Genomic DNA, 22,582 nt, shown 5'->3' with positions numbered 1-22,582 from the left:
TTTTTGTAGGGAGCTGGAGCATCAAGGGTTAAGAAAATGTAACTTCAAGCAGAGGTTGGGAGGATCTAAGGAGAACTCCGATAAGCATAAAGAACAAACAGGCACCAGCTGTTCTGGGGATGAGGAATTATCAAAAAGGTAAAGACAGTCAGGGTCAAACTTTGAGAAAACATATCTAATCTGTACTTGCTGCCTCAGCCGCTCTATGTAACCTTCTTGTTTCTGTGTGTATAAAAGAAAGCTGGAAAATAAAACAGGTGCTGCAGTCTAATTAGAACTGCTCGCCCTCCCGATTCCATCTTTGTCTCTTGTCTATTTTTTTCTCAATCCTCACTCCCCACTTCAGGAACCGTTCGTCTCGTCGGCAGGCTCTGACAATTTTTTAATCAAAGAGAGCAGACATAGATATCTAGGTAATGTTTAATAATATTCTATTTGATTTACCATTCAATTTATGGCAAGTGATGCTGTTTATTTTTTTTTCAAATAAAAGCTTTGATATAATTCACATATGTTTAGAGAGAGAGTTTAGAATGATGTCTAGATGGAGAAGTGGTGATAACGGGAGAAAAGAGCTGGATTGGGGGGCGTAGGGGCAGGGAGTAAGTGAGTTCAACTTAAGTGCCTTCCAGATGTTCAGCTGAAAATGCCTAATACCCAGGCTTAAAACCCTGCAGCTTGAAAGAGGGATATGACTAGAGATAATGAACTTGGGATTCATCAGCATGTAGATGATAACTGAAGCCCTGTGAGTAGATGAGATCACCCAGGGAGAGTACGTCATGTGAAAAGACCTTAGGCAGAACCTAAGAGGCAAGATGAAGAAAGGTTTGGTGCAGGGCAGCCAAAGGACTTTCGGTTTGACGGTTACTTATGTTTGTAAAGTTGGCCTGGAGTAAAGGAGTCAGCCCTGTGTTGAGGTTTGAGGACAGTGCGGGTTTGAAAAGCCGTTTGGAAAACCGGAGTGTGCAGGGGCGAGGCAGCCAAGGCTGGTCCACCCTGGGGCTTCTCCCGGACACACGGAGTGGCGCCCCGAGGGGGACGCCGTGGGGCGCTGCCATGGCAACAGAACCTTGGGGTTAGGCCCATCGGCAATTTTAACTGACCAGAGCCGGGCGTTTTAACACACCCTTAGGGATAGCAGGTGCGATGCCAACCCGAGGCGTCCACAACGAGACCAAGATGCCGCGACAACAGGGCCTCGAACTGCGAAACTTCACGTGACGCTACTGCCACGAAGAGCTACGGCGAGTACTAAACGTCATCTTCCCGCGACGTTGTCGCGGGAATAGGACGTCCTCCCGGAAGTGGGCTCCAGGTCGGGCAGTGAAAGTGGCAGCCGGTGTCCGCCGAGAGCGGATCTGGGGTGGTCGCACCGGAACTATTTCTCTACGTTTCCTCTCGAGCCTTCCTGAATCTCCCAGGTCTAGGCAGTGAGGAGACGTCTCCACCGCCATGGGGGGCGGAGACCTGGTAAGTGAGGGAGGCCCGGTCTGGGGAGCACTGAGGCGGGAGACCGGCTGGGGCTGAGGACGGAAATTGGTGGGGGTGGCAGTGGGTAACTGGCCACGCAGCCTTCCTTTCGTGGGGGAGGGAGCCGTAGTTCTGGAGAGGGGACGGATCACTCTGTGTCGCCAATCGTGGCAAGTGGTGTTTGTTAGCGGGGACCTTCCCGGCTGGAAATTCTGGGAAGGCCTGGGGGGCGGGGGTTCGAACCATGGCTAGGAAAGAAGGCGGCTATCGAGGATGGGTCACGCAGGCGTTATTTTGTATGTCTTGTCTTAGGACACATCTCTCTTCTTCAGCTAGGAGCTCAGAGTCTTCTTGTCCTGGGCTGTAGTAGGGTTTTTTTGCCCCATTCTCCTCTCCCCTGAGCCATGTCCTGGGGTCCATTTAAAGCCTGAAAGGATCGTCACAGTCCACCTTTGTGACTTATGCTTCTCCTTCAATGCTGTATTCTGATCTATAGTGACAGCGCTTTCTTCTGAATCCACAGCACTTAATATAAGTTATGTGGCAATTTCTCTTAACCTGTATAGTTCATTTGTAGGTGTCTAAGGCCCCAAGTAGGGCAAATGACCCATAAGAGTATGGTGCAAGATCAGAAAAATGCTAAGGTCTGGAAAGCGTAGCTAATTGGATTAGCAAATAGATCAATTTAGCCACCTATCCAGTAGCTGTTTTAGCGTTTGTTGGTGTTATCAATTAAAATGAGTTCCAAGACTTCATCAAATTTCCTGATTTAGTGTATTCTTCAGGTAACTGCATTTAGGGACAGGAACGCTCTAATCCAGGGTTTGCCAGCCTCAGTGCTATTGACATTTTGGGATGGATAAATCTTTGTTTTTGTGTGTGGTCCTTTGCATTGTAGGATGTTTAGCAGCATCCCTGGCCTCTAGCCACTAGATGCCATTACCACCCTTCTCCCCCAATTGCGACAACTCAAAGTGTCTCCAAGCCTTGCCATATGTTCTCTCAGGGGCAAAGTCAATCATGTTAGAGGAGGGAGAGGAAGACCAAGAAGTCAAGGTTGGCAGGGGGTGGGGCATGGTGGGCAGGAAGGAAAGAAGGAAGGAAAGAAGGAAGGACTGGGTGACCTGATGAGGGGAAAGGAAAGATAAGAAGACAGAAAAGGGAGAACTCATTGACTGAACACCTTCCACGCGCCAGGTACCTTGCGTACATTTTCTCATTTAGACTTCTTAACTGGTCTCCTGGGCCCCAACCTTGGCCCTCTCGTCCATTCTTCATGTGATAGCTAGTCATGCATCTCACCTGCATGTGACTATTTAGTGTTTTCTGCTGTCAACAGAATGAAGTCCAGCCCTTTATCATGGTTTCTAAGGCCCTTTATCTCTTCCTTTCTTAGCTGGCTTCATCTTGAGTCCCCTCCCCATCAGCTTACTCCATGTCCAGCCACACTGAATTATTTGTGCTGTGTTCCTTCTTCACTTTGGGCCTGTACCTGTGTGTGCTGTTCCCTCTGTTTGGAAATCTTTCCCCCTCCTCCCCATTCCTACATCACTGTGCTAGTTTATAATTGTCGTTAGATGTCACTTCCTCCAGGAAACCTTCCTTCATTGGAAAGCTAAACCAGAGCAGTGGCTCATGGGGAGGAGGGAAAGGAGAAGCATTCCTCGAAGGTGAAGGGGAGATCAGAACTAAGGGGAGATTCCTAGGAAGGAAGGTTGAAACAGGTTCTAGATGGAGTTGTAAACCATGCAAGTTAAGTAGACTCAAGGAAAAGAAGGTTGTGTTCATAACAGTGAATGTCCAGTGCCAAAAGCACTTTAGTTCTGTTGCCTTTCTGTAGAGTCTATACATGCCCACCTCCCTGCCCCATTCCTCCTGTGTTGTCATCACCAACTCTCTCGCTTCAGGCATGGCCAATGGAAGTCAGACTCATATGCATTTCAGGTTGAAAGTATTTGAAGGGAATCCAGGAAAGGCCTTTCTATCCTGAAGCTTTATGTACTTGAACAACCCCCACCCCTGTGTGTGAGAGATTATTGGGTGCGGACCTTGCCATTGCTAAAGATGTCTTGCCTTTCCGTGTGTCTGCCTTAGCATGAATATAGAGGGGTGGGTGGGGCAGGGCCAGTTATACTCACCACTCGCACAGTCCCTGAATTGTTTTCTCACTCCTTTCATTTACCACAGAATCTGAAGAAGAGCTGGCACCCACAGACCCTCCGCAATGTGGAGAAAGTGTGGAAGGCTGAGCAGAAGCATGAGGCTGAGCGGAAGAAGATTGAGGAGCTTCAGCGGGAGCTGCGGGAGGAGAGGGCCCGGGAAGAGATGCAGCGCTATGCTGAGGACGTTGGGGCTGTCAAGTAAGCCAGGAGCTTAGGGTGTGGGGGTGCAGTTTGGGTTGGGGGTGTCCAGGTATGTAGGCAACTAAAGGGCTGGTCTGCAGGTGCTTCATTCAGTTGTTGCATAATAGATGCTTGAGAGCTTGGGTTTTGAAGTCCGACTGACCTTGGTTCTGAGGCTGGCTTTGCATGTACTAGCCTAGCCATGTAACTGGGGACAAGTTTGGGAGCCATGATTACCTCAGTAGACCCAGGAGAGTGAGAGTACCCAGTGCCTAAGGTTTCTTGAGGATCACATGAGGTCATGTAAAGGGCTTAGTGTAGGCCAAGCTCATGGTAGATTATCGACAAATAAAAGTGACTGAGGAGGATTGCCTCGACCTGCCTCTCAGTATGTGTCAAGGCCTCAGTCCTTTTTTTGTTTGTTTACGTATTGCAGGCTCAGTTCAAAGGGGCAGTGAGGTCCCATGGAAGGAGATGGATGTGTGTCTGTCAGTGAAAGCTGTGTAACTGGAAAGTCCCACTCGATTTTACCCTACTTTAGTTTCCTCTTATATAATGTAGGATAAGACTAGGATAATAATTATCCTACCCATCTCATAAAAGGAGGTAGGAGTTAAATGTGTTCTAAGGAAAATAAAAAGCATAAAATATGCAGTGCATTCCTTAATCAGACAGAATCGAATAAAAACTATAGATACTCTTAAAATTGAGTAATCTGTACTATCACTGCCCTTGTTTATTTCCTTGTGGGCAGGTCTCCAGGGTGGTGTGTGGCATGTGTCCCTCTTTTTTACAGGGCTTTTTCTTAATAATTTTATGACAGGAGGATTTGTGACGTGTGCGTGTATGAGACTTAGTTTCAATTCATGGAAATGGCATTATGAAACTTATGGCAGGACAACAGTTACATGCTTTGAGGATCATGGGTTGGGGAGAAGACCATTCTGATTTAAGTATGAAATTTGAAATGTTTTAAAATAAATGGAGTTTTAGAATTTTAAAGTATATTTAGGGCGTTAATACGTAAAATGAGATGAGAGTGAAATTTTATGTTTTTGTGGTTTTTTTTTACCATCGACACACATTAAATTATTTTACTTTATGTACTTTATATAACTTACATACTTTACATTATAATTTAATGTAAATAAATATCAAACATTCAAATTAATTCCTGGGCAGCTTATAAGGTGAACACACATTGTTATATGTGAAGTTTTAGATTTGTGAAACTTTAATTTTAAAACAGATATCAATTTTAGACTGAATACTCATTAGTCATAAAAGTTCACTTTTCCACTAGCCAAAGGTAAAATATTACTTTGAAATTTTGGTTCAACAAAGGGTTACACGTCATATGCCTGATATGTCAGAAATTTGGTCTTTACAGAGTCTAATTAATGAGGTTGGAATATAGATGAATAGCCTCAGAGCTGGGAGGCAAACGTTTACCCTGTTGCTGGCCCTCATGCCTGCTTGTCTCTGCAAATGGGAAGAAGTTGATTTTCTATTGTTTTGATTTTTTTCGCCCCCTCTCATATCCTCCCACGTTATATAACACAAAGGTCAGCGTGTAGGTCTTTTTGTCTTTCCTTGCAGACATATTTAGAGGATCTGCTTGTCCATCTGGCTATTTTGTATAGTTCTTTGCATAGTGTCAGGCTTTTAATTTATCCTATAAAATACCATTAAAAACCTTTTACTATCTAATGATTCACCTCTATGGTTCAGATAATCATTTCTATGTTTGAAATGCATCTCTCAGAACAAATAAAAACCTTAATTCATGTATTATCCTGGGTCTCCAAATCCCTCTTTGCAATAGTGTTGCTTTAGTATTTACTGATAATGTTAGAAAATTATGTTGTCTAGACAGTGGTCTATACCAGAGTTTCTCAACCTTTACACTGTAGGGTATTCCTGGAAGATTAAATAAAGATGGGAGTGATTCCCGCCCAAACAGATTCCCTAAGAATACCAGGGAGTGTGTGGGTTAAGAGCTCCCCGGGTGATCCTACAGGGCAGCCGCGACTGAGAACCTGGCCTATATCCTTAATGATAACAACAGGAAAAATCTCTAGATCGTTTCGCTTTTGTGTGGCTTTTACTCTAAATATTTTCTCATTTATAAAGTCAGAGTAACAACAACAATAACAAAACGACTAAAGAAAATACAAAATACAAAAACTTAAATTTAAATAAATAAAAAGAGGAACAATGAGAGATGGCAGTTAGTAACTTCATTTTAGACGTGAGGATATGGACATGCACAGAAGTCGCTTGCACGGTTACCTAGCTGGTTAGTGGTGGAACCAGACCAAGTACTGTGGCCCTGGATCTCAACTATACGATATGTTCTCTTACTACCCTGTTTCCCTGAAAATAAGACCTAGCCGGACAATCAGCTCTAATGCGTCTTTTGGAGCAAAAATTAATATAAGACCTGGTATTGTATTGTATTGTATTACATTACATTACATTATATTATATTATACCAGGTCTTATATTATAATAGAATAAGTCCGGGTCTTATATTAATTTTTGCTCCAAAAGACGCATTACAGCTGATTGTCTGGCTAGGTCTATTTTCGGGGAAACACGGTAGCTAGGAGTTTAAGAAAACCTAGTGGGAGAAAGAAACACATATAGATAAAATAAAAGACTAGCTAGTGTTTATTCAGTACTTGCTTTGTGCCGTGCACTTTTCTGAATGCCTTAAAAATCCATTGAATGGGCAGGCCGGAAGGCTCAGTTGGAGCTCTTTTTTTTTTAAAAAGATTTTTCATTGGGGAAGGGAAACAGGACTTTATTGGGAAAAAGTTTGTACTTCCAGGACTTTTTTTCCAAGTCAAGTTGTTGTCCTTTCAATCTTAGTAGTGGAGGGCGCAGCTCAGCTCCAGGTCCAGTTGCCGTTGTTAGTTGCAGGGGGCAGAGCCCACCATCCCTTGCGAGACTCCAGGAATTGAACTGGCAACCTTGTGGTTGAGAGCCCACTGGCCCGTGTGGGAATTGAACCGGCAGCATTAGGAGCACTAAGCTCCAACTGCCTGAGGCACTGGGACGGCCCTGTGAGCTCTTAAGAACTAGGTTCCCAGTTAAATTCCTGCATGGGGTGGTGGGCTGCGCTCCCTGCAATTAAGATTGAAAACAGCGATAGGACTTGGAGCTGAGCTGCTCCCTCCACAACTAGATTGAAGGACAATGACTTGGAGCTGATGGGCCCTGGAGAAACACACTGTTCCCCAATAATTTAAAAACAAACAAAAAAATCCATTGACTTATTTAAGCCCCAACAACCCTGTGAGGTAGGTATTAGATTGGTGCAAAAATAATTGCGGTTTAAAAGGTTAAAAAAATTGCAAAAACTGCAATCACTTTTGCACCAACCTAACACCATTTTACATGTGAGGCCATCAAGGCTCAGAGAAGTTTCTTGGCGTTAGACTCAAGATTCCATGTTTCTTGATTCCGGAGGTTGCTCTTAACTATTATGTTATACTGTCTTTCAAGAAAATGAGCTTTCTAGAATATTCTTCCACTGATCTTCCTGCTCATACTTCTTTAGACAAGATCTGATACAGTTTTCCTTTCATAATCAGTCCTTTTTTCCCTCCCCAGAACTTTTTTTTTTTTTAATGTTGGTGATAATTTATATGATGCTTGAATTCTTTTTTTTTTTTATTTAATTTTTTATTGGGGAATACTGGGAACAGTGTTTTTCCAGGCCCATCAGCTCCAAGTCAAGTCATTGTCCTTCAGTCTGTCTGTGGAGGGCATAGCTCAGCTCCAAGTCCAGTCACCCTTTTCAATCTTAGTTGCAGGGGGCGCAGCTCACCTTTCTATGTGGGAATTGAACTAGCAACCTTGTTGTTAAGAGCTCACGCTCTAACCAACTGAGACAGCTCAGTAGCAGCTCGTCTTCAATCTAGTTGTGGAGGGCACAGCTCGCTGGCCTATGTGGGAATCAAACTGGCAACCCTGTTGTTCAGAGCTCACGCTCTAACCAACTGAGCCATCTGGCTGCCCCTTCCCAGAACTTTTTTTGTTTGAAAAACAGAACACACAAAACCAGGCAGAAAAGTCCCAAAGGAAATGATGGTCATGTTTCACTATTATTTGTCTTTTGGTCCTCCATCTTCTAAGATCTTGTTATGTTTTCTTTTAATGCTGTTAGAATTTATTTTGATCACAAATATAATCCAAGTGTGAATAAATAAATATATTAACTTTTTACACCTTCCCTGCCCTCCCTCATGTTCCTTTAAATAGAAAAAAGTGCCTAATGTCTTCATAACCTATTTAACCATAGTTGTTCTATGGTTTAAAAACAGACTGTATCTGGGTCTTCCAAAATCATTCTTGAACTATAGCTCATTATGTTAAAGAAATCCTGGGAAAGAACTCCTGTTGATATTGTCCATGTTCTCCAAAAGGTGAGGGTGGTAACTGGGTTGAAGGCAACTGTGGAGGGGGGGGTGTGGTCCACAGTAAATTAAGGACCGTTGGGAAACTGCACAAAGGCAAATCTTATCAGTAAGATACCAGCTCCTCCAATCAAAACTAGGAAAATGCCACCCATCACAGCTGACCCAACAACCATGGCCACTGTTCCATTTGTTGCTTGGCAGTATGGCTCCTGTTAGGGAAACACTTGTGATGGAACTCCAGGGATCTTCTTTCCCTCTAACTTGAACCATACTGCAGTCAATCATAGAAAACAGACCTCCTCAAACTACAAAGCTACCTCCCAACTGTGAAAGCCTGTTTTTAATAGCCGTCAACCCCCCTTGTAGTCTCTGGTTTACTCCCACTGGAGAAGGGCAAAACACTCTCATAGCTTGAAAGACGCCACTATCTGTGGTACTCAAAAAGGCGCCACCACAGTCTTCCACAGTTGGCCAGGGCACCGTATTTCCCCGAAAATAAGACCGGGTCTTATATTAATTTTTGCTCCAAAAGACACATTAGGGCTTATTTTATATTAAGAGCATCCTGAAAAATCAGGCTATGGCTTATTTTCCAGTCAAGTCTTATTTTTGAGGAAACATGGTAGGAAGGCATTCTTTATGCTCATAGTTGTTACATTATCTAAGAGAAAAATAAATATACAAATTAAACCAAAAAGTCATTCAAAAACCTTTTATTTAATGTTATAGATAATGCTGTGTTGATGAAACTACTTCACTGCTTGCAGTGTGAATGTGGCATTGGCTGCTTCAACCCATGCTCTTATGAATTCACCAAGCCTTTCCTTTCTGTTGTATGAGGGTTCAATTGCCTCACCACTTTTTTCTCAGAAACATAGGAAAATATTTGTTTGGCATGATACTGTGACATAATTTGGCTCCCCTGTTTTGGCTTGAAAGCATAGTTTGCTTATTGGGTTACCTCTGGTCTTTTCTCATTGTCCCCTCATATGTAGTTTTACCACTTGTGCCAGCATGACACTAAGCACCAAAACATACAATCAACATAACTACATATGTGGCCACTGAAATTGTTCTTGGTAATAAAACGATCCAGGATATAATTATTGTTTCATGTTACCCTTGAAGTGAAAGGCTAATGTAAAGAATTTGTACAGGAGACTTGAGAAGCCCTGATCAAAGATCCATGTCCCAGGTTGAGGAACTCTATTTTTCCTCGTCAGTTGCTTTATGTGTGTGGAAACGATCTCTCCATCGAATGGTAAGCTTCATGCTGGCAAGCAGCATTTCTTCCCTTGTGCCACGTGGAGTACCGTGTTTACCTGTGCTATGTGCCTGTGGAATGAGTCCTGCTCTGACCAGCTGTGGTTACATATCCTTTATGTTCAGGTTTTGTGTGTAGGTTTGCAGTGGTCTACATTTCCTTTGATTATGTGTGTGTACATATATATATATATATTTTTTTTTTTTTTTCTTTTCTTTTTTTTTTTTTCCTTGAACTAGGAAAAAAGAAGAAAAATTGGACTGGATGTACCAGGGTCCTGGTGGGATGGTGAACCGTGATGAGTACTTGCTGGGGCGCCCCATTGACAAATACGTTTTCGAAAAGATGGAGGAGAAGGAGACAGGCTGTTCTTCTGAGACAGGACTCCTCCCAGGCTCTATCTTTGCCCCGTCGGGTGCCAATTCCCTTCTTGACATGGCTAGCAAAATCCGGGAGGACCCGCTCTTCATCATCAGGTACTGATGAGGGGCTGGGAAGGGGGTTTTGTTACAGAGATACTTAGTAGAGATGTTAGATAGCCTTTCACTTCATAGTTGGTTTCCTCTCATCCTCTCAGCTTTTATCTGTCATGTAAAGGATTTGTCTCCGTTTGGGCATCACAGTGTTGGGAAGGAGGCTCCATTAAGGGTGCCTGATCTAGGCCATCGGGAAAGAGATTGGCAAATGGACCAGACCAGATTTATTCATTTTCTGTTGTCCCTTAAACAAAAATAGGAGATAGAAACAAGGAGACAAAGGCTGGCAGCTTCTTGGAAATTTGGGGATATGTGCAGAGTTGGTTAGGTGGGTGAACAGGCCCTCTTTCCCCATTCCCCCCCATTTTTTTTCTGCAGCAGAACCCTTTAAAAAGAAATTTTAAAATCTTATTTGAAACTTTAGTATATAACAGATCAAAATAGAGCTGCATTTTTGGTGCTAAATAAGATCATGCTGTGTATATTTTTGGGGGTTTAATTTGCAATATTTTATTTAAAGTGTGTAAGGTTAAACATTCAGAAATGGTTATTTGTTATTTACATTTCTTCTTTTGAAAATTCTTTTGAAGTTATATGTTAAAGATATTGCATATGTATATGTAAAGATATTGTACAGTATGTATATGCAAATATTTTCTCCTGTTTTGTTAGCTTCTAAATTAATTGTAGTAAGATATGCATAACATAAAATTTATCATTTTAACCATTTTTAAGTTTGCATTCAGTGGTATTAAGTACACTCACATTGTTGTGCAACCATCACCACCATCTATCTCCAGAATTTTTCCATCATCCCAAACTGAAACTCTATACTCATTAAACAACGACTCCTCATTCCCTCCTCCTCGCAGCACCTGGCAACCACCATTCTGCTTTCTGTCTCTGTGAATTTAACTCCTCTAGTTACTTCATGTAAGTGGAATTGAATCATACAGTAGTTATCCTTTTGCAGCTGGCTTATTTTACTCAGTAAAATGTCTTCAGGGTTCATCCTAGGTTAACATGTATCAGGATATCCTTTTTTAAAAAATTATGGTAGAATACACATAACATTAAATTTGCATTTTAACCATTCTGAGTGAACAGTTCAGTAGTATTAAAGGTATCCACCTTGTGCAACCAGTCAATCTCTAAGTTTTTCATCTTGCAAAACTGAAGCTCTATACCAATTAAACACAGCTCTCTATTTCCCCTTCACTGCAGCTCCTGGGAACCACCATTCTACTCCGGTTTTATGAGTTTGACTATTCTAGGAACTTCATATAAGTGAAAGCATACAATATTTGACTTTTTGGGACTAGTTTATTTCACTTAGCATAATGTCTTCAAAGTCCATCCATGTTGTAGCATGTATCAGAATTTCCTTCCTTGTAAAGGGTGAATAATATTTCATTGCATACATTTTGTTTATTCATTCGACTGTGGATGGACATTTGGCTTAGTTCCACCTTTGGGCTATTGTGAATAACTCTGCTGTGAATGTTGGTGTACTAATATTGTGCATCTTATTTTATAATCTACTTGTTTTTCACCTAATCATTTATATTGAAAATCTTTCTATGTCACTAATTATGCTTCTATAACATCATTTTTATGAAAATATTGTATGGATGTACCATAATTTATTTTATTAATACTCTCTGATTGGGTCCCTAACTTGTTTCCAAATTTTCTTTTTTTATTGGGGAATATTGGGGAACAGTGTGTTTCTCCAGGACCCATCAGCACCGTTTTCAATCTTAGTTGCAGGGGGCGCAGCCCATCATCCCATGCGGGAATGGAACCAGCAACCTTGTTGTTGAGAGCTCGTGCTCTAACCAACTGAGCCATCTGGCTGCCCTTCAAATTTTCATTGTTAAAATACAAACACCTTTATAGTGACCTTCCTTGATATTTCCTTACAGTAACAAAGTCTTGAGGAAGAATTTTTGAGACCAAAGAGTAAGTGCAGGCTCTGATAGGTGTTGCCAAATTGTCCTCCAGGAAGGTTGACCAATTTACCCTCCTATTAACAACATAAGAGAGTGATACTTCTTGAAAGAGGAATCCATTCTCTTTATTTCCCAGGTGCTTATCATGCTGAACAGTGGACGTAATACTGGAATATTGCAACCAGTTGATACACAGCAATCAGTTGACATACAGGATGACACCCATTTACTTTACCAGTTGGGAAGCCCTGAGCATGAAGACTAAGGAGAAACAACAAACTCACTTTCTTGCACTACACGGAATCAGTGTGGACTTTCGCCACAATATTTAATCCCTTATGCAGATTTGAGGAAGATTTCTGGCTTCCACACCATCATGTCGATTTTAACATAGGGTCTTTAACATAGGGTCTGTCTTCATGCATTTGAAAAAGATTGCTACATAGAATTGTGGAGAGTAGAATGAATGACTTAATCTCTTTTCCAAAAGAAATAGTCATGATTTTTATAATTTCTTCCCTTTCTTTAGGAAGAAAGAGGAGGAGAAAAAAAGAGAAGTATTGAATAATCCTGTGAAAATGAAGAAAATCAAAGAATTGGTAAGTAATGTATCAAATAAACACCAGGAGTATCTTTTATCTACTACATGTGAGAACTCTCCATTTACTCTTACCTTACAATATGTTAAAACAAAATGGTTTAAAAATTTTTGTCTTTTAGAGATCTTTTCTTGGTGATTTTATATAGATTTAATTTATCAAGTTTAATTAAGCTTGATTTCCTTTTATGTATTTTGGTTCGAAAAGCACCACGTGGTATAATTTTTCCCGAAAAAGAATGGTACGGGATATGCCTGTGGAAAGCATGATCCTACAGTGTTTTCAGGAGATCAGGTGGTAGAGCCTCCAGGGCGTCTTCGTCATTCACATGACGTATTATGTGATTGTTCCTTGGATCAGTTGGTAAGGAAAATTGGAAGATTAGTCTTGTAGGCCCTGATTGCTTTTGGTGGAGCTGAAGTTCTTTTGACAGGTGAAAACTGCTAAGCAGTGGTTCCAGGGACTGTTAAAAAACACAAGTTCCTAGCCCCACCCACCAGAGATTCTGTTCACTATTCTAAGGCCCCTTTGTGCACAACCAAGGTTAAGACCTTCCCTGTTGTTGATAGGGAAACTCTGAGAATGTCCTGGCCCCGCGTAGACCCACATGCTAGGAGTCAAGTACTATAGGCTGTGCATAATCCATAACCCAGAAGGACTGACCGGAGTCTCAGTAATAATGTGTGATTATGACCTGGGCATTTTCTAGTTGCAAATGAGTCTGGAAAAAAAGGAGAAGAAGAAAAAGAAGGAGAAGAAAAAGAAGCACAAGAAACATAAGCACAGGAGCTCAAGTAGTGATCATGGCAGCAGTGAGGACGAGCGCAGCCGGGGGAGGTGAGCATGTGGAGGCGGGCCTCCCTCGTCACTGATTCATTCACTCATTCATTCCGTAGACACTCGCTGTGGTTTCAGTGGTGAACTCGTACACGGGCCCTGTACCCACAGAGCTCCTTGGAGATCTTGGCAAGGCTCCATAACAGAGCTGACTGTAGCCTCATAGGTCTTTGGTCAGACATCCTGGTTATGACTTTCATCTAAGATGGTGATTTCGCCAAGACTAAAGCGAATTTTATGTAGGCTTTGTTTTTAATGCATTAATGGGCCCATCTGGGCCCATTCTGTGTCTTCTCTGTGGGAGCAATCAGCACTGTCGCTGCTGACTCACCCTTAATCCCTGGAATAGCAGCACGAGGTGAGAGGAGAATGTTCGGGCGTTGGAGCTGAAAAGCTAGGCCCACGATTTTTCACAGGAAAAACATGACTGTGCTGATGCATCTTCCAGCACAGACAGTCCAAATAGAGAGACACATTCCCAAGTAATAGGTGGGAGGTGGGAAAGGCCACGTTTGGAGCAGGAAGCACGTTTCAGCACAAGAGATTTAAACTGGACCTTCTCGTGTTTCCTTTTTCAATGAGTGTGTATTTCTAATCTCTTAGATCTCAAAAGAAGATGGCAAATTCTTCCTCTGTTTTGTCCAAAGTTCCTGGATATGGCTTACAGGTAAGGATGTGGGCTTCTCAAAGGGAGTGATGATGGGACTGTGGAATGTGCCAACTTGACAGCCTTTGTGGATATAGAGTGTTTTTAGCAGCCAATCAAACATCATGTGGGGAGAGGAGAGTTTAGGTAGCAAAGATCGGGCTGCTGGGGAACAGGCCCATTTCCTATTCCTGAGCCTCTGACTGTGGTTGAGGGCCCTCTGAGCAGAGAGGCTAAACCACCAGTGGAGCATTTAGGCATTCTGCCCATCCCTCTGCAAATAATTTACATGAAATGTATACATTTACATATACCGATAGATGACTTTTGACAAATGTACACCCCTCTGGATTCCTTCTTTTCCCTCAGTATGCTTAACCCGAGGTCCTGTCCTTCATGGTGTGCCTGTTGCTCCTTCTTAGGCTGCAGTGAAAAGCCAAGGCAATTAGGTGGTTGGGTGGGTACATTCTTTAAGGAAATTCTGAAGATAACTTTCCTAAGTTTGTGTGGTTCTCTGTGAAGGGATTGGTTTATCCAGTTGGCTCCTTACAGAACCTCAGTGGTCATTCATTTTCTTGTTTCACTGCATTTTCTCCTGAGCTGCTGGATTTTCCTATGACTAGCCTTTCTTCCTTTCCTTGATGATACAGATCAGGGGCTCTGACCATAGCCAGGGACTGCAGGGTCCTCTGGTGGCTGAGCCAAAGGGAGTGCATGGGTGGAAACATCACTCCAGGTCCAGAAGCTCCTCCCACTCACCTCCCAGACATGCCAGCAGGAAGAGCACCAGAGAAGCAGGGTCCCGAGACAGGAGGTCTCGATCCCCAGGCAGAAGGTCACGGTCCCCAAGACCAAGCAAACCGTGAGTGTGGGAATTTACTGGGAAATTACCTGTGCATATGGCAGCCTGGTCACAGCAGGTATTTGCTTTTGGTGAAGTCTATTCATGAATTTTTCCAAATGTCTTTGTTATTCCCTTTACATCATTTTTTTCTCCCACCTTAGCTTTTTTTCCCAGCTCAGGTCCCTGAGCTGTGGAATCTTTAGAGTGAGTTTAATATCAAATCTTATATATCTTTATGCCTTATTTTTTCTTCTATTTCTGTCTTCTATTCTTTTCAATTTGGATTAGAATTCTTAGACAGTTAGCTTTTCTTCCACCATTTGAGAAACATGATAAAAGCCCCTGTATTGTAAAAGCTTTTCTCCTCTCTGCCCTCTGTGTCTGTTACAGGCATAACTCTAAGGTAAACAGGAAAGAGAGAGGCCGAACTAAGAGCCCGTCTCCTAAAAAAGAAGTCTACCAAAGGCGGCATGCGCCTGGATATACCAGGTTAGTCAAGAGCCCAGGAGATTAACTTCAAACTGCAGGCCTGAGTCTAAGAGTGGCGCAAACCAGGGCAAGTGGACAATCTATTGTCCAGTATAGCACCTTTTTGCCCAACCAACTTTTTTCATTCTTGTCAACTTTTAACAGTCTGCTTCGCCTTCTCGTCATGTGAGGTACACTGAAAGGACAACGTGAGTAGTTTTGACTTAGTGAACAAGTAATTGACTGTCTCTCAACATGTGTAAACATGTAAATTCGTATAGAGATTTCCACAGAGCAACTTTTCTTGAAAGAGTATTCCTTTCTTGAGGCATCAGCTGAAAGGGAAGCAGGCTGCTCTCATTGAGGGCAGACATCCTAAGATGGATTCTGTGTTTGAGTTGCTTGTGGAGTGGGTGAGACAGAGTACAGAGGTGCAGCCCTGGCACCTGAGGCTGTGCCCATGAAAGGTTGTCCCTAGGAGTCTTGATTGCTCTTAGTAAAAGTTTAGGTGAGGTGGACAACTTTTGTGAACTTTCTTTTACTGACCAAATTGGCTGCACATTAGAATCATTCCCATTACCCAGCTACACCCCAGCCCCGTTACATCGTAATCTCTGGGGGTGGGCCCAGACATCAGTATTTTTAAAGTTCCCCAGTGGTGCCAATGTGTAGCCATCATTGAGAACCACTGAGAGACTACAACCTCTTGTATTCATTATGTTGTTAGAAGAGAGGCAGGCCCTAAGGTCCCTTTTAACTCTTAATTGCCTGACTCCCTAAGTTTCCAGGGAACAGAAACTTTTTTAAAAGGTTTAAATTTGACTGGCAACTTTCTAAAATATTTTACATATTTCTCTGCCTTCCCAGACAGAGTACATTTACTCTTTTATCGGTGACACTGGGTTAGTTCTTCAGCTGTGCTATAATTCATGCTCCTCTTAGAGAGGGATGTACATCACTGCGTGTATTTTTTAATATATTTTAAGGCTCTTGGTCAGCACGTGACTGTGCTTTCTCAGATCCTGCTTTGGTTTTGTCTCTCTTGCCATCTGTCATCACTTGAATTTGCCTTACTTTGTGAGTCTTTTTTATTGCCCTTAGAATTTGTGTTGAATTTTGTGATTGAAAAGGAGTTGGAGCCCTCAAGACCTCTCTTTTCCAGGGGTAAAAACACAGAAACTTGAATGCATGGATTTGGTGATATCTCTTTATTTTGATTTGGTGTTTCAGGTTAGTGGAGGTTTCTTTATGTAAGTAAGACGATGCTCAAGACAAAAAGAGAAAAATTGTGGCTGTAAAACCTTTCTTAGCACTATTTAATCAGTGTGTCTCAGATTGAGAGACACTGGATAGTTCCTCAAGGAGAGTTCTGAGTACTTTTAAATTTTTGTGTTTTCTTTTGTGTGTGTGCTTTCTTTTCACTAGTGATCTGAAACAGCTTTCTTACCAGCTGAAAAGATGAAACTTCTCTTTTTCAGTGAGAATCCCAATCTAAAGCAATTTTTATATAGACTAAGACTATTTTTTTCTTTTAAAAATGTTTGGGGTCTTGTGGGATTTCCATTTAATTTATATTATTTTTCACTGCTTTCAGTGCTTTCTAAATTTCTTACAGGCAACACATTTTTTTAATTTAAAAAATATGTACGCTTAAAACAAATAAAAAAACACTAGCATAAGGTCACATTCCAGAAGGGGCTAAAATTCCTTCTGTTGGGCTTATAAATTACCCAGAACAAAAGTGACGATAGGAAATAGAAAATGGAGTTATTATTCTTGCATTAATTACAATTACTCTGGAGGTACATATTTTTAATAGGTATACATATTTTTAAAAAGTCAAAAACTATTAAAAATCTTATAATAAAACCACCAGTTCCTTTGCCCTGCCTGACCTTACTTCTAGTCATCCTGCCTGGAAGCAACCACTGTCAGCTTTTCTTTAATTCTATTGTTTTGAAATGTTTTATTGGGGAACAATGTGTTTCTCCAGGGCCCATCAGCTCCAAGTCGCTGTCCTTCAATCTAGTTGTAGAGGGTGCAGCTCAGCTCCAAGTCCAGTTACCTTTTCCAATCTTAGTTGCAGGAGCACAGCCCACCATCCCATGTGGGAATTGAACTGGCAACTTTGTTGTTGAGAGCTCCTGCTCTAACCATCTGAGCCATCCGGCCCGCCCCTCAGGCAGCTCAGATGCAGCTTGGGGCAGCTCGGGGCAGCTCAGCTGCAGCTCGTTGTCTTCAATCTAGTTGTGGAGGGTGCAGCTCACTGGTCCATGTGGGAATCGAACTGGCAACCTTGTTGTTCAGAGCTCCTGTTCAGAGCTCCTGTTCTAACCAACTGAGCCATCTGGCCGCCCCACTTTCAGCTTTTTGAGCTGTTTCCTTTGGCAGCTATCATTTTCTAAAAATATACATATGTTGCCATCTCTTAATTAATCAGTTATAGATATTAGGTATTTTCTTACTGTTAGAGTAAATGAGGTCTTAGAGTAAATGAGCTCTTACACACTCCCAGTCCCATTTGTTTTTCTCACCCCATCTTTCCATTATAGTTATATCACAATTTTTGTTTTAATCAATATGTGGATTCGTGTTACTATGTCATATAAATATTGTTCACTGATACTTTTCATTGCCAAGTGGAATACTGAGGTTACATTTCCTTTCTTTACATTTTTTTCTAGGGTCAATATTTGCCTCTTTTAATCTGACCCATGGCTTTCAGTTCTGGGAAATTTTCTGGTATTATTTCTTTGTTCTCCCTAATTTCTAAGTGTTCATTCATGTTCTGATTGTTCTTTTAAAAAAGCCTCCTATTTCTCATTTCAGTGATGTAATAATATATTTCATTTGTTATCTCAGAGTGAGATTTTTTTCATTGTAAATTTTTTTTTGGAAGATTTTATTGGGGGAGGGGAACAGGAGTTTATTGGGGAACAGTGTGTACTTCCAGGACTTTTTTCCAAGTCAAGTTGTTGTCCTTTCAGTCTTAGTTGTGGAGGGCGCAGCCCAGGTCCAGGTCCAGGTCCAGTTACCGTTGCTAGTTGCTAGTTGCAGGGGGCGCAGCCCACCATCCCTTGTGGGAGTCGAACTGGCAACCTTGTGGTTGAGAGGATGCACTCCACCCAACTGAGCTCAGTGGCAGCTCAGCTCAAGGTGCTGTGTTCAATCTTAGTTGCAGGGGCACTGCCCACCATCCCTTGGGGGATGGGAGGAATTGAACTGTCAACCTTGTGGTTGAGAGCCCACTGGCCCATGTGGGAATCGAACCGGCAGCCTTCGGAGTTAGGAGCATGGAGCTCTAACCACCTGAGCCAGAGCCACCATGCTGGCCCCCTTTGAGCCTTTCTTGGATTTAGCTTCTGATTAACATCAGGCACTTAGCATTCAGTTTCCTCCAATCTGTTAAAGTAGTTAACCACTCCTTCACCCACTTCTGCTTTCCAACATTTTGTTGACATCTTATCCAGTGTTGTCTTCTCTCCCATTCTGTTTGTGGTTTTATATATTTTATTTAGTGGCATTTTGGGAAGGGAGCATATCATTTCACTGTAAATAACAATGTCAGGGTTTTGTATCTTAAGTTTGTTTCTCAAAATTGGGCTGTCATTCCCTCATGGGTCTCCAATAATTATTTTTCCTTTTAAAGGGGGATCTTATGTCACACCCATTTGAGAAGTAATGGATTTGGATGTCTAACATTGTTAAATAGTGATTGAGCTGGTTAATCTCCTACGCTTCTTGCTCTAACTTCCTTTGCACTGAGTGCTAGGAAAGAAGACCCATCTATTTCTGAAGTGAAATTGAATTCTCCAGGCATCTGGCTTCTAGTTTGGTCCTAAAGTGTTATGCTTATTATGTTTATGGGCTATGTCCATGCATTTCTTAGCATCTCCAGTGGGTAGATGGTAGATGTCAGCAGTCATGTGGATAACTTAGTCTTCTGTTCTATAAAGTTGTTTATAGAACAATTGGAGTATTTTATATTTAGTGTTTCAGAATCCTTCACTAAAAGTGTTTGAAATTTGGATGAAACCACCTGAACAAGATGTCATGCTGAGTTTGGTTGGCACTGGGCTGGGCATGTACGTGGAAAGAGAGCAGTGAGCTAGAGAACCTGGGGTCCTACCTGATTTCTCTTCTCCCTGAGGTGGTTCTATTTTTTGCTAGGAGAGAAGTAGACCTGATAGGATGGTTTTTGTATTCAACAGAAAGCTCTCCTCAGAGGAACTAGAGCAAAAACGGCAAGAGATGATGGAAAACGCCAAGTGGCGGGAGGAGGAGAGACTGAACATCCTCAAGAGGCATGCTAAGGATGACGAACGGGAGCAGAGGCTGGAGAAGCTGGACTCCCGGGATGGGAAGTTTATCCAGTGAGTGCATCTTCTTCCTGCCTAATGGCTTTCATGGCTATGGTCCCAAGGAGGCAGTGGGCATCTGGTTCATTCATTGTGTTCCCAGTGTTTCTGTGTCTGTGCAGAGAACACGGGCAGCTCAACCTCCAGACCACCTTTGTACTACTCCCACCTCCTGGCCAGACAGTGGAGTGTTTTATACTTGAGGGGAGAAGTGAATTGGTATTTTCATCAAATCTCTTTGGCCTTCCTTTTAACACGTTGCGTACGGATCACGAGAATCTTCACGAGGGATTTAAACCCCGCCGTACGCAACGTGTTAAATAAGAATTCGTGGCTCAGGAATCCTTTTTCCAATGAGGCTTTGACTTATTTTCCAAAACAGATAAATTTTCCCTTAATGGAACTGGTTTAAAAAATTGAGTTCCAGATGGAATTACTCGAAAGTTACCTATGTGGGCTTAAAAGAACTTGTGTTTCTACAGCTGCTTTGTGGCTAATAACCTGTTTCTTCTAACCTGTTTCTTTGACCACTTGACACATTTGTTACATTTGCCTGTCTTCTCTCTCTAGCCGCATGAAGCTAGAAAGCGCGTCTACTTCCACCCTAGAGGATCGGGTGAAGCGGAATATCTACTCTCTACAGAGAACCTCAGTAGCTCTGGAGAAGAACTTTATGAAAAGATGAAAACCATGCCCTCTCTTGCTGGCTTTCCTGAATTTTCCAGGGAAACTGCTGATCCCCTTAAAAATTCTCTTTATAAGAGTTCAAGTGACTTCTTCCACAGATGTCAAACCACCACTGTTCAAAGTGACTCTCCTACATCGATTCCAGAAACAGCTACTTCCTTTGAGAACCAGTGTCACTGACTTTATGGGACTCTCAGTAACTTTTGCTGGGTGCAGTGTGTTTTAACTGTTTTCAGTGGGTGGACACTGGACCATCTAGATGTGAGCCCTCCTCCTGCTCTGGAAGGCTGCTTCCTGTGGTCGTGATTCTTACCATGCCACTTCCCTCCCACCTGTGTGAACAGACCTATCCCACCACTTCAGTATAGACCAGACCTTCTGGAAACCTCCATCTCCAGAGTCAGTCACCCAGATACATTGTGCTTACTAGGGTAAATGAACATTTACTCCATTTAGTAGATATGTCACAGAATGATGTCAGGTTAGGGCAGAGCCAAGGGAATGACAAAGAATCTGAAAGGGAAAACAATATTAAAAAATCCATAAATGAACCGTTGAACCATTGGAGTATCTTTGAAACTGTAAAAGTATATAGTGTGCATATGTATAAATGTATAATTTTTACATGCTTTTAAAAAAAGTTAGCTTTGTGAGAATATATAGTTTGGTAAGTGACTTTACTATGAAATGAACCACATTGTATTTTGTAATCGAGTGACATAGTAAGGCAGACAGCTTTTTTTTCATCTGTGAATCCAGCTAGTCTAGGAGGGGCCTGGGTTTACTGATAAGATCCAGGGTATTTATCCTTTTCCATTTCTTAGAGTTTTCATGTAGGCAGTGCAGTGGTGAAGTCAAATGATTTTAGGAATCAGGACCAAATTGCCAGTATGCTCTCTGGCTCTTAAAAGCAAATAAAATGGAAGCTGTTTATTTCATGGCTTCCCTTTTATCATGTAGTAATCTTATTGCAATTCTAGATGTTCAGGAGTTGTTTGCTACTATTTTTTAGTCAGGTATTAAAAGAAAACCCCAAAACTGATGGGACCAATCTCTTTCTTCTTTCCCTTCTCTGTTCTTTCACCAGAAACCCTCATTTGACACACGAACTCCTGGGCTCTCTTGACCCACACGTTAGCTGCGCTACCTCCTTTTCTGCTAATTCCTAATTCTGCTTGAAACAAATTTGGATTTACATTTTTGAGCACTTATGATGCCAGGCACTGTAATACTTAAAATCCAGTCATTCCCCAGAGTGTAATACACACTTGTTATTCATTTAATCACCCCAGTCCTGCTCCCCTATGCTAGGGTTAATTATGTCTTTTATTATATTACTTGGTAATAAAGACTACATTTATTTTTGTAACTTTAAAGAGCAACCATGTACTGAGAACCGAATTTTCGAATTTCTATACAGAACACTATTGCCCCATAATTTGTATTGAATATCTGGAGATCCTTGGTCCGAGAGGAATTATGTAATAAAGTGTGGATAGTTTACTCAAAGATTTCATGAAGTGAATCGGAGAATAAGACGATTATGACTCTCGGCTGTAGGACAGGTGGGTTAAGGTGCCAGCGGTCCCTTAACTCGACCCTTTGGCGGGAGGAGGCTGGCAGCAGGTGGGTGGGTGTGGGACCCATTCATAAAACTCAGGGTTCTCAGCCGGCTGTTCTCATTGGCCCTGGGGAAGAGGGGCGTGTCCCGCGGGTAGAGCGCGCGTTAGGCCCAGGGGAGTGGGAAGATCCACGCTTGGGTGGGGCGAGGGGGCGTTCCTTGGTTTTCCCGGCAGGACTTCCTTTTTCCCTTGCTATGTTCCTTCTCTCTCCCCCGGGGTGGGGATGGTACGTCCCACCCTCCTCGCATTCCCGCCCCTTCTCCCCTCCCAAGCAGCGGCGCCGCCGCCATCTTTGCATGTCAGGTTGAGGGAAAGAGCCAAACCCTGGCTTTAAAGGGTCCGGACAGGGAGCCCCTCCCGTGGTAGACAGCGAGACCCACCCAACCCTCCTACCCTCCCTGTTCCGGTGCGGGGCTTTGAAGCTCGCGGAGGCCGGCCGGGTTCTTGTTAGGCCCGGGGAGGAGGGGCGGGCGGGGCAGCCGCTGCCTCCCCGGGATCGGCCGTACCACCCCGGGAGGGAGGATAGGTCCTAGTGACTGCAGGGCGGTGGTACAGCTCAGGGGCGGGGTACGGAGCGGGCCGGCCAG

General features: G+C 42.6%; 1 protein-coding gene and 1 pseudogene across 2 annotated transcripts; one reads left to right on the top strand and one right to left on the bottom strand.

Annotated features, from left to right (window-relative positions):
• Positions 1-1,286: 1,286 nt before the first annotated feature.
• Positions 1,287-21,876, top strand: CWC25 (CWC25 spliceosome associated protein homolog). Of its 2 annotated transcripts, XM_074320573.1 has the most exons (10): positions 1,287-1,473; positions 3,661-3,833; positions 9,746-9,982; positions 12,464-12,533; positions 13,243-13,370; positions 13,974-14,037; positions 14,667-14,878; positions 15,251-15,349; positions 19,540-19,701; positions 20,257-21,876. In XM_074320573.1, the coding sequence occupies exons 1-10, from the start codon at positions 1,456-1,458 to the stop codon at positions 20,369-20,371; spliced, it is 1,278 nt and encodes a 425-aa protein (XP_074176674.1). In that variant the 5' UTR covers positions 1,287-1,455; the 3' UTR covers positions 20,372-21,876. The 2 variants fall into 2 exon arrangements, with proteins under 2 accessions (XP_074176674.1, XP_074176675.1); XM_074320574.1 differs by lacking the exon at positions 15,251-15,349.
• LOC109451938 (mitochondrial import inner membrane translocase subunit Tim17-A) lies at positions 8,190-9,258 on the bottom strand (annotated as a pseudogene).
• Positions 21,877-22,582: the final 706 nt, after the last annotated feature.

The sequence above is a fragment of the Rhinolophus sinicus genome, linkage group LG15, assembly GCF_036562045.2.
Source record: "Rhinolophus sinicus isolate RSC01 linkage group LG15, ASM3656204v1, whole genome shotgun sequence".
In the NCBI taxonomy this organism is placed as follows: Eukaryota; Metazoa; Chordata; class Mammalia; order Chiroptera; family Rhinolophidae; genus Rhinolophus; species Rhinolophus sinicus.
The sequence above is the reverse complement of the archived record's forward strand: the minus strand, read 5'-3'. Positions and strand labels throughout refer to the sequence as shown.

Bases quoted from the DNA above. Each gene is read 5' to 3' on its own strand.
- CWC25 (XM_074320573.1), top strand. The intron at 3,834-9,745 runs GTAAGCCAGGAG...TCCTTGAACTAG, and splicing joins GAGGACGTTGGGGCTGTCAA to GAAAAAAGAAGAAAAATTGG. The intron at 14,879-15,250 runs GTGAGTGTGGGA...TGTCTGTTACAG, and splicing joins TCCCCAAGACCAAGCAAACC to GCATAACTCTAAGGTAAACA.